Source organism: Pongo abelii, chromosome 6, assembly GCF_028885655.2.
Source record: "Pongo abelii isolate AG06213 chromosome 6, NHGRI_mPonAbe1-v2.0_pri, whole genome shotgun sequence".
Lineage (NCBI taxonomy): Eukaryota > Metazoa > Chordata > Mammalia > Primates > Hominidae > Pongo > Pongo abelii.
In genome coordinates, this window is record NC_071991.2 from 57636561 (window position 1) to 57649093 (window position 12533).

At 41.1% G+C, this 12533-nt stretch overlaps 1 protein-coding gene across 2 annotated transcripts in view; it reads left to right on the forward strand.

Moving 5' to 3' along the window:
* Positions 1–5241, forward strand: part of HIBADH (3-hydroxyisobutyrate dehydrogenase) — a 143256-nt gene extending 138015 nt beyond the window's left edge. Inside the window, exon 8 of one of the 2 annotated variants that reach the window (XM_009242927.4) lies at positions 4296–5241. In XM_009242927.4, coding sequence (XP_009241202.2) covers positions 4296–4454 — 159 coding nt within the window. In that variant the 3' untranslated portion in view covers positions 4455–5241. 2 annotated transcript variants of the gene reach the window in all.
* Positions 5242–12533: the final 7292 nt, after the last annotated feature.

Here is a 12533-nt window from a genome sequence, read left to right on the forward strand (position 1 = left end):
GCAAACTGTCATCCTTCTCTTATTTGAGATCTCAACTTTAGAAAGTCTGTGTTCTCAACTACAGAAAATAATTTTTAGACCAGCTAACTTTCAGATTGCTGCAGTGCTTATTTTCTCCCAGTTGAGGGTTGGTTTTGTGGTTTTTTTTGTTTGTTTTTTCCTGATTAAAAAGTAAGAATACGCCCAGGTGCGATAGCTTATGCCTTTAATCCCAGCATTTTGGGAGGCCGAGGTGGGCAGATCACCTGAGGTCAGGAGTTCGAGACCAGCCTGGCTAACATGGTGAAACCCAGTTTCTACTAAAAATAAAAAAAATTAGTCGGGTGTGGTAGTGTGTGTCTGTAAGCCCAGCTACTCGGGAGGCTGAGGCAGGAGAATCTCTTGAACCCGGGAGGTGGAGATGGCAGTCAGCTGAGATAGCGCCATTGCATTCCAGCCTGGGTGACAGAGCAAGACTTCGTCTCAAATAGAAAAAAAAAAAAAGTAAGAATACATATACCTAGATACCACACAAGCATACCTTGGAGATATTGTGGGTTCAGTTCCAGACAACCACAACAAGTCACACAAATTTTTTGGTTTCCCAGTACATATAAAAATTATGTTTATACTATGCCATAGTCTATTAAGTGTGCATTAGCATTATGTCTAAACAATATACGTATCTTAACTTTAAAATGCTCTACTGCTAAAAAAGCTAACAATTATCTGAGCCTTCAGTGAGTCATATAGTCCTTTTTTGCTGGTGGAAGGTCTTACCTTGAGGTTGATGACTGCTGATTGACCAGGGTGGTGGTTGCTGAAGGTTGGGTGGCTATGACAATTTCTTAAAATAGGACAGTAATGAAGTTTAAGTTTACTGCATTGATTTACTCATCCTTTCACAGACGATTTATGTGCTGCTATTTGATAGCATTTTACCCACAGTAGAACTTCTTTCAAAAACGGAGGCAATCCTCTCAAACCCTGATGCTACTTTATCAACTAAGTTTGTGTAATATTCTAAATCCTTTCTTGTCATTTCACCAGGAGTAGATCCATCTCAAGAAACCACTTTCTTTGCTCATCCATAAGAAGCAACTCCTCATCCCTTCAAGTTTAGCACAAGATTGTAGTAATTCAGTCACATCTCCAGGCTCCACTTCTAATTCTAGTTGTCCTATTTCCACCACGTCTGCAGTGACGTTCTCCATTGAAGTCTTAAAGGCCTCAAAGTTATCCATGAGCATTGGAATCAGCTTCTTTCAAACTCCTGTTAATGTTGATATTTTGACCTCCTCCCATGAATCACAAATATTCTTAATGGCATCTAGAATGGTGAATTATTTTCATAAGGTTTCAGTTTACTCTGCCCAGATCTTGTCAGAGGAATCACTATATATGGTAGCTATTGCCTTATGAAATATTTCTCACATAAGAGTTGAAAAATGACTCTTTGATCCATGGGCTACAGAATGGATGTTGTGTTCATAGACATGAAAACAAACAACATTAATCTCCCTTTACATCTCCATCAGCACTCTTGGGTGACCACGTGTACTGTCAGTGAGCAGTCATATTTTGAAAGGAATCTTTTCTTCTGACCAGTAGGTCTCAACAGTGGGCTTAAAATAAATATTCAGTAAACCATCCCATAAACAGATATGCTTTCTTCTAGACTTTGCTGTTCCATTTGTAGAGCACAGGCAGAGTAGATTCAGCATAGTTCTTAAGGGCCCTAGGATTTTTGGAATGGTAAATGAGCACTGGCTTCAACTTCAAGTCACCAGCTGCATTGGCCCTTAACAAGAGGGTTAGCCTGTCCTTTGAAGCTTTGGAACCAGACATTGACTTCTCTTTAGCTGTGAAAGTCCTAGATGATATCTTCCAACAGCAGGCTGTTTCATCTACACTGAAAATCTGTTGTTTAGTGTGGCCACCCTCATCAGTGATAGCTGGATCTTCTGCATAACTTCCTGCAGTTTCTCCATCAGCACTTGCTGCTTCACCTTCCACTTTTATGTTATGGAGATGGCTTCTTTGCTTAAACCTCATGAACTAATCACTGCTAGCTTCACATGTCTTCTGCAGCTTCCTCACCTCTCTCAGCCTTCATAGAATTGAAGAAAATTAGGGCCTTGTTCTGGGTTAAGCTTTGGTTTAAGGGAATGTTTTGGCTGGTTTGATCTATCCAGACCACTCAAACTTTCTCCCTATCAGCAGTAAGGCCGTTTCACTTATCATTCATGTGTTCACTGGAATAGCATTTGTAATTTTCTTCAAGAATTTTTTCTTTGCATTCTACTGTTTGTTTTAATGGGCCTGCCTTTCAGCCTGTCTTGATTTTCTACATGCCTTCCTCACTAAGCTTAATCATTTCTAGCTTTTGATTTAAAGTGTGAGACAGCTGACTCCTCCTTTCATTTGAACACTTAGAGGCCATTGTAGGGTTATTAATTGGCCTAATTTCAATATTTTGTGTCTCAGGGAATAGGGAGGCCTGAGGGGTAAGAGAGAGAGAGCTGCCATTCAGCGGCAGGGCAGTCAGAACACATGTGTACCACATTTATCGATTATGTTTGCCATCTTATGTGCGCTTTGTGACACCCCAAAACAGTTTCAATGGTAACATCAAAGATCACTGCTCGGCTGGGCGCAGTGGCTCATGCCTGTAATCCCAGCACTTTGGGAGGCCGAGGCAGGTGTATCACCTGAAGTTAGGAGTTTGAAACCAGCCTGGCCAACATGGCGAAACCCCGTCTCTACTAAAAATTAAAAAAAAAAAAAAAAAAGCTGGGTGTGGTGGTGGCACATGCCTGTAATCCCAGCTGCTCCAGGAGGCTGTGGGAGGAGAATCGCTTGAACCCAGGAGGCGGAGGTTGCTGTGATCCAAGATTGCACCACTACACTCCAGCCTGGGCAACAAGAGAGAAACTCCATTTCAAAAAAAAAAAAAAAGTCACTGATCGCAGATCACCATAACAGAAATAATAGTAATGAAAAAGTTTGAAATATTGTGAGAATTACCAAAATGTGACAGCTGCATGAACTGGGCACATGCTGTTGGAAAAACAGTGCTGATAGGCTTGCTCAATGCAGGATTGCCACAAACCTTCGATTATTAAAATACAAAAACAAACATGATCTGTGAAGCGTAATAAAGTGAAGCACAGTAAGACAAGATGTGCCCATACTTGGCTTACTCTCCCTCATTCCCCATGACGTTTGTTCATTCTACTTCTTGAATATGCCTTGAATTCATCCAGCTCCCTCCTCCCCCGCTAGCTGTACCTTGGCTGAGCCTCATTTGTGTTGTACCACAAATACATCTTAACTGATCTTGTCTTTCAGCCTGATATTCTCCAGTTTATTTTCCATATCAAAGCAAGAGTGAGCTTTCTAAAATGTAAAATCCTGATTGTGTCACTTCTCCTTTGAAGCTTTTGTAGTTTCAGTTACTTGGAGATTAAAGTCCATCCCTGCAACTTGTCTGACAAGCCCCCAGATGCCTTGGCTTTTGCTTGCCTCAACCAGACTGATTTTCTTTCCCATCCCCCTCTCCTTGCTTTCATCGTGCTGAACTCACTTCTCCCTCTTGTTCTGTCTCTTGGAAACCTTCACATTTGCTGTCCCGTCTGCCAGGATCATTATTCCTTGCCCGTGACCACCTCCCTGCCACCCCCATGTTTTCACCTGGCTCCAGGTCTGTGCTTCACTGTCTCCTCCTTCACCTTTCCCAGCACCCCAGACCCTGCTCCTTGGATCCCATGATAGTCCCCCTCCTATCCAGTTATACCATGCTTATTTAATCGTCTTTCTCCTTAACACAGTGTGAGTTTGGGTGGGCTGTGGCTGTTTTGCTCATCATTTTATCCCAGCTTCTGGCACATTGTCAGCACACTTCAAATATTTATTGGATGAAGTAGTATTTGCAACTATATTTCCTGTTTTGCAGTTTTATTTCTCTTTGTTTTGCTTTAAGAATTTTTCAAAAAAATTTTATGTCTTACAGATTTCCACAGATAAGATTACACAGGGAAATTTTTTTTTTCTTCAAATCTGTGGAACAAAACAAACAGGTATTGTGGAAGGTGGAAAAATAGAAGAGACACTCAGAAATCAAGGTTTCTGTCTGGAGCAGTTTTGCAGTTATATGAAAGCACTTATTAAAAAATGTTAACTTACCATAGTATTTATAAGTATCTTATTTTTTCAGATTACATTTTTCCTTCTTTGAAACCAAAACATTAGGAACCACAGTTCCAAAGAGCCTTTACCACCAGTCTCAACGTGTTCTCTCCTCCTGTTTGATTTAGGATCTGGGATTGGCACAAGACTCTGCTACCAGCACAAAGAGCCCAATCCTTCTTGGCAGTCTGGCCCATCAGATCTACAGGATGATGTGTGCAAAGGGCTACTCAAAGAAAGACTTCTCATCCGTGTTCCAGTTCCTACGAGAGGAGGAGACCTTCTGAGTGTGCCCTTTGGCCATGGACACTGTTGGGAACCAAACTCTGTCTCGGACCCTCCTTTTAGCTCACTCCACAAGTAAATGGATTTAATCAAAGGTCACCTATCTGCTTTTGATTGTCTAGGTCACAGTAATCCCTAGGATTTTTCACCCATTTTTAACTGCTTATTCTTTTTGTCTTTTTAACAAACATATTATCTGAATTTTTTTTCTGCAAGCCACTGATAGTCTCTGCTAACTAGCTGAATTGACCTTTTTACAAAGTTTGATCCCTGAGCATCCTCAACTAAATCATTGAATACTTCAATCAGGATATTATCTGCTTTACTTTACAAATAAAACCAAATCTTTTGTCAACAGGATGAAACCCATCTTAAAGGAAAGAAAAGGAATTGGTGTGAAGAGAGAAGTTAGAGAAGGGAAATGCAGTGAATTACTATCTGTGTCCATCAGGAAGTTTGTCCTGTTAACCAAATGGTTACTGCACTACCAGGGTTACTGGTTTATTTTCCAGGGAGCTGATAAAGCAGGAGGAACTGTTGCTGCATGTTTTCTATTTGGACTCCGTCACAATATGGTTGGTAGGATATCCCTCACCAACTCCCAACACTCAGCACTTGTTTTTATATTTTTTTTCTTTCTTGTACATTCTTACTATGTATTTTTTGACTTAAGAATGACATCTTTAGACCCATTTCAGAGCCAATGATGATATTTGCTTTAGATAATTATTATATTATTATAAATATAGCCATATTATTTTGAATTCAAATAAATTTCTATACTGGTAATACTTTCTTGGTGTTTTTGTTTCTTCCCCATCATTTGGTGAACTAATGTTCTGACAAACTGATGTTCACACTAATGGGGAAAGGATGGGAATAAAGAGAAAGGAGGGGGAGGTCAAAAGGAACAAAGCTCTGAGTTGGCCAGTGGCAAGCTAGCATTTTGCTGCTTTACCTGAATCCTTATTGAGTATTCATTTGAATGTTTTTTAGGTCATCAGTTCTCTAGGAATTCAGCCAGTGTTAAGTGTAACATGCCCCAATATGAAGCACAGTCACCACTTTTCCCACCTCAGCCTCTAGAAACATTCCAGGTAATAGACCTAGACACCAAATTTGGCAGAAATATTACTACTTTCATCATTTTACTGGTGATAAAAAATTCCAGGCACTGTTATAAGTGCTGGGGATACAATGATGAACAAGACACAAGATTTCTGCCCTTGCAGAGCATAAGTTCTGGTGTCTCATGTGTTTGTGACAGACAAGAAATAATATGTATTTTTCAGATAAGAAGAACTAAAAAGAAAAAGCAGGATAAGGGGGATGGATAGGGAGTGCCAGGGGTATTTTCTTAGGGTGATAAGGAAAGTTCTCCCCAATAAGGTGGCAGTTGAGCAGAGGTAAGTAAGGGAGTAAGCAATGCAGGTATCGGAGGAACAAACATTCCAGGCAAAGGGGACAGAAAGTACCAAGGCCCTGAGGTGGGACAGTACTGAATATGAGGAATAACAGGGAGGCTATAAGTGAAGTGGCACAGAATGAGGGTAGCCAGATCATATGGGGCCTTGCAGGGTATGTTAGGACACTGGCTTTTATTCTGAGCAAAATGGGCAACGTATCAGCTTTTGCTGGATAACAAATCACCCCAAAATGTAGTGGCTTAAAACAACAAACATGTATTGTTTTTCAAGATTCTGTGGTTGGCCATATTATTATTCTGGCCTAGACCAACTCATCTGCAGCTAGAGTGTCTAGTTTGGCTTTACTCAGCTGGGACAGCTGGAATGGTTGGGGCTTCTCTCCATGTTTTCATGCATTCTCCAGGAGGCTGGTATGAATTTGTTCACATAGTGGTGGAAGCATCCCAGCAGCAGCATACGACAAGCCCTGACTTTCTAAGCCTCTGCTTGCTTCCTGTTTGTACTTTCCCCTTGGCCACGGCAAATGTCATAGCCAAGCCCAGAATCAGCATAGGAGGGGTCTGCATAAGAGTGTGGACACAAAGAGGGGCATTATGGTGGCCTTTTTGTAAACAACCTGTCACAAGCAGCCTGTGAAAGTTTTTCACCAGATTGATGTGATCTGACCTACTTTTTCAAAGGGATCACTCTGGATGCTGTGTGGAGAAGAGTCTGTAGGAGCAAGGCTGGAAACAAGGAGACCAATTTGGAGGCAATAGTAATAATCCAGTTGAGAGGTGGTAGCTGGGACCAGAATGTTAAAATGATGGAGGAGGCAAGAAGTGGTTAGATTCTGAAACTAGAAAACAGAGCCACTAACTGACGGACGGCGTGAGAGAGGAAGTAGGGAGTCAGGGATAATCCCACTGTCAGTGGCCTGAGAAAGCAGAAGACATAAGTTGCCACTTCCTGTATGGGGAAGATCATGGAGGAAGATTTGGGGAGGATTGTAGGAAGTTTAGGAGCAAAAAATCAGGGAGTTATATGAAATGCCTTAATAGACATCTAAGTAAAGAAGAACAAAAGTCCAAGGACTGAGCCCTGTGTTACTGTAACTTTAGTGGTTAGGAAAATGAGGGGGACAAGCAAATGAGCCTGAAGTGGAGAGATCAGTAAAGTAGGGAAAAAACATGGGAGCAGTGTCCCGGGAGCCAAATGAAAACAGTATTTTAAGGAGGGAATGATGATCTGTGAGTTGAGTAATAGGGCTGAGAATCATTTGGATTTGGCAAAAGAGCTATCACTGGTGACTTTTTCAGGAGTTTTGGTGGAGTCTTGGAAATGAGAGTTGGATTGAGAATGGGAGAGGAATTGGAAACAGTAAGTATAGAGAATTCTTGAAGAGCTTTGCTGCAGAGGAAAACAGACAAATGGGATAGACGTTGGCAGCAAATAAGGGATCAGGAGGAGTTTTTATTATATTTTAAAAATAGGAAATATTATGGGATTATACGGATGGAAGTGGAATGATCCAGTAACAAGGGGGAAAGTAATGACACAACAGAGAGGATACTTGCTAAATGATACCTTTTGAGTAGTTGAGAGGGAAGGGGTTTAACCGTGGCCAAATCTCTGCAAATTAAAGGAACCAGCAAAAACAGATCAGATCACATTTCAGCCCATCAGCATCTTATATGAAGGATAGAATAGAATTGTAATTAATTATACAGTTTTCAACATGAACAAAATATTTGTGCTGGAAAGGAATTACCTCTGAGTGTGACCCTGTACAAGCTATCCTCTACTGACCATTCATTTTTTCATCTATGAAGTTGTCATAAACAATCTAGCTTAATATTAAATGCTTTCTGGAAATGAAAACAAAAGATATAAGGACAATCGCACATGATAGCAGCATATGGGAAAACTGGAACCCTTATACATTACTGCTGGGAATATAAAATGGTGCAGCCACTTTGGAAAATAGCTTGGTAGTTCCTCAAAAGGTTAAACAGTGTTGGCACATGATCCAGCAATTTCACTCCTAGATGTATAACCAAGAAAGGAAAAAAATATATCCACACAAAACGTGTACACAAATGTTCATAGCAGCATTATTCATAACAGCTAAAAAGTGGAAACAATCCAAATATCCCCCAACTGATGATTGGATGAACAAACTGTTATATCTGCACAATGGAAGACTGCTTGGCCATACAAAGGAATAAAGTACTGATCCATGCTACCACGTGGATGAACTTAAAAACATACCAGGTAAAAGGCGGCAGACACAAAGGGCCACACATTGTATGATTCTACTTATTTGAAGTGTCGGATAATAGGCAAATCCATACAGACAGTAGATGAGTGGTTTCCAGGGACTGGAGAGGGGGAAATGGGGAGTGACTGCTAATGGATATGGAGTTTTTTTGGGGGGAGTGATGAAAATGTTCTGGAATAGTGATGGTTCACAACTTTGTGGATATATTTTAAAATCACTGAGTTGTATACTTGTAAATAGTGAATTACATCTCAATTTTTAAAAAGCCTAAGGAAAATATCATGAGTTAAGATCTTTTGATAAGTGGTTCTCAACTGTGGCAGTTTTGCTTGCCAGGGGGGACACATGGCAATGGCTGGAGACATTTTTGGTTGTCCATTTTACTGGTATTTAGTGGGTAGAGGCCAAGAATGTTGCTAAACCTCTTATAATGCACGGGACAGCACCCACAAAAATAGTTATCCTGCCCAAAATGCCAGTCAGGCAAAGTTTAAGAAACGCTGCTCTGGGTGTATGTTCCACAGGACCTGAACTCAGCATATCAAAACCTGAGCTCCTCATTTTCCCCCAAAGCCCTGCTTCTCCTTCTGGTCCTATCCCACGACTCCTCCCAGGCTTTCAGGACCCATCCCTGACTCCTCCGCTCCTCTACCCATTCTCCATAGCTAATTCTAAATCTCTAGTGCCTATTATAGGCCCTCACCAGTTCTTATCTAGGGCAGCAGTCCCCAACATTTTTGACACCAGGGACTGGTTTTGTGGAAGACAGTTTTCCCATGGGTGGTGGTTGGAGGAATGGTTTTGGGATGAAGCTCTTCCACCTCAGATCATCAGGCATTAGATTCTTGTAAGGAGCGCACAACCTAGATCCCTCACATGTGCAGTTTGCAATAGGGTTCAGGCTCCTATGAGAATCTAATGCAGCTGCTGATCTGACAGGAGGCAGAGCTTAGGCAGTAATGCTTGCTCACTGGCTGGCCACTCACCTGCCCTGCAACCCAGTTCCTAACAGGCCACGGACCAGGTCAGTACTGGTCCTCAGCCCGGGGCTTGGAGACCCCTGATCTAGGGCACTTCAGTATCTGCAGCGACACCTTTTATTTTTCCTAACAGCTTTTTAAAGGTATAGCGTACATACAATGAAATTTGCTCCTTTTATACAATGAATGACTTTTAGTTAATTTAGAGTTTTACAACCATCACCACAATTCAGTTTTAGAACATTTCCATCACCCCTGCAAAATCCCTTGGATCCATTTGTAATCACTCCTCAATTCTCCCTGCCCCCAGCCATTGACGGCTACTAAGCTTTCTGACTCTAGATTTAAAGCTGCTTCTTGGCCACCAGCCTGGTTTTATTTCCCAATTGCTGAGCACTGCTGCAAGAGAGGTCTTTCTAAAACTGAAATCCAATCCAGCCAACCCCATTTAGAATGTTTGAGCCTAGGATACAGTCTGGTCTCCAAAGCCGTCCTGCTGGGGCTTCTATTCTATTTCACCAGCACCACTGCCCACAATACTTGTCTTTTCCCAAACGTGCCATGCTTTGCACACCTCAGTACATTTGCACATGCAATTTCTTCCATTTGGAATGCTGCCCCTTCTGGCACCGTGACCGGTTTGGCACTGTTACCTTCTAAAAAGCCTTCCTCAGCTACTTCAGACTCAGTCATTTCCACTCTGTTTTCCTAGCAGTTTGTTGATATCTTTCTCATCATAGGACTTACCCTGTTACATTATATTTGCAGCTTTGCTCATTTGTCTTCCTCACCAGACTGAGCTGGACGGCACAGAATGTGTCGTATCAGCTTTGAGGTTTGCATTGAGTTCAGCACCTAGCATTAAGAGCTCAATAAGCGTTTGAATAAATGAATGAATGAGTGAAAGCTAGGGCATTACATTTATGTTAGATGAATTACTGACTGCATAAACGTTTTCTTAAAGATTCGTGCTTAGCAGACCAAGTTTATTAGTCAAAAGTTTAGCTTATGCTGTTAAAACTGGAGAAATTCTGGAAAATAGAAAGTATGCATTTTTGGTAGCAAGCTTAGTCCAAACTTTTATGTACTTGCATACAGTAAAGCATGTACCTATTTCCCCTTATGGAGCACAGCAGTTGCAAAAGTAATCTTACATAACATGCTATGTAGACCTTGAGACATGAGGTGAATCTCAGAATAATCTAGGTTTGATTTATTCAAGGGAATCTGTAAATAGGTGTCTGAGAGACTCCTTGCCATCCTACTGATCTGACACCATTATAATGGAGCACACGGCTCAGCCACAGCTGAGTCCACATGTAAGTGAACACCAAATGAACTGGGCCTACTCCTTGGCCATTCTTCACATTACACAAATTTCTATCTTGTTTTCTAAGCAATCAGAAATGTGTATATTATGTCCACATTGTAGGGGGGAGAAAGGCAAATCTGAGCAGAGAATGGGGCAAAATTATCCACGTGCATAAATTCTACCCAGGCTACTGTCAGAAGCCTGCTGCTGCTCAGGAAAACAGCACGAGTTACTACCAGCCTCAGCTGCGGTAACTGCACCCTTGAGCATTCTCAAATGGCCAGCCAATGGGGAGGCGTCTGCCTGAGTGGGGTTTTTAGCCATCTTTCAGTTCAATTGAAGAGGGAGCTTAAGGACATCATACGGATTTGTAACATTCCATGCAAGGTGTCAGACCCATAAACTAGCGTGTCCATCATACCGATGCGCAAGTGGAGTCGTCTCTCATTGGTGGCAGACAGATTGAAGATAACCTTTTGCTATGTAATTGTATTCATCATTTAATAATTCAAGAATATCTAAAGGGGATGAAGACTTCTTTATTCAGATTAGAGCATTAATAGGAAAACACAGTCAATCAGAAGCCCTTTGCAACCAGCCCACAGGGAGTGCTTTCGAATGCCTTGGTTACAAGAATGGTTCCTGGGCTGGGAGACAGAAGACCTGAGTTCTAGCCCTAGGTCAGCACTAAGCTGTGTGTGTTGTAGATCTGTTTCCTTCTCTTTAAAATGAGGGCATCCCATTGATCTTTAAGGTTTGTTTTGGCTCTAAAATTCTGATTCCCCGTAGTCAAGGGTTTAAGAAAACATGAGGCATGTGCTTCTAACAGTTTTTGGACTCTCTCTGGTTAGGTATTATTTATTGCTCATATAGCCATCTCATTTATTAAGGTTTTTTTATAGCCAGAAATAGATTCAGAGATCAATACATTTTTATTAATGATAGTCTGTCATGCCTGGTAAAGAGAGCAAGAAAGCCCATCTAGAGTGAGCCACTTGAATAAACCTGACACATAAGCTTAGCTTCGAGCTGCATTTTGGCAGGCCTGTCTGTGAAATAATGACATTGGCAGAGGAAGAAACTATGGAAACCTTCTTCACAGCCAGACTCATAAAATCAAAAGCAGGTTTGGGGTGTGTTTCTCAGCCCTGGCGGTATATGTAAATCCCATGACTTTTTGAGTGCAGCATTTTATCTTCAAAAGGACAAAATTTGGCATTTGCTGTAGTCATTAAAAATGATAAATGCCTAAAATACTTTAGAGTTTGGATTACTGTAGGTTAGAATAAATATTGTGTCAATACTACACAGGATTTTAGAGTGGAAAACTTCTCATGGACATTGTCAAATCAAAACTTAAAATCTTTTCACTATTTTCCCTTTAATCATATGAATTGAGCATAATTGTTGCCAGTTCTCCTTGTAAAAATGATGGTCTGGGCCTTTTGGAAGTGAATTACTCCTCCCAGCACCATTAAGAGATAGCCTTGTGCCCTGAAAGAGTTAATTCACTTCCAGATGGAGCTTTTCAGCCCTTCTGAGGAGTTCAGATGATCTCAAGTTCACTAGTCTTTTACATTTGTTTTGTGCCTCTTGAACTTCGTTTGTATACCATTTATGGATAGAACTGAAGTATTCTATGATAATTTTAGACTATTTGAGACCTTTTCCAGAAATTTCACTTTAGAGTTCCAATCCCAGAGACTCCAGAGCAAATGCAGCTTTCATCTTGTCTCTCTCTCCCTCCCCTTAATGACCTTAACCCTGACCTGAGGACCACTCTCTATAAGTGCCAAACATGATTCATTCTCCTTGCTTGGTTTAGTTTTGTTCCTTTAATGAGCCAAGATGACCAGGAGACCTGATAGCTTATTTGCGCTAATGTAAGTATGCTCTACTAGTTAACTCCTAACTCATTTATTTGGCTTTTACTTTGCCTAGAATTGACCCTTTGTCTCAGAGATGAAATGTCTATGTCTTAGACAAAGAGATGCAAACAGTTGACATAAACAAGAGTCAGGATAGACTACTACCCTAGAGTGAAACATAAAACAAACTGCTGGAGAGGGAGAGTATCTTTATATCCTGTACCTCAACTGCCA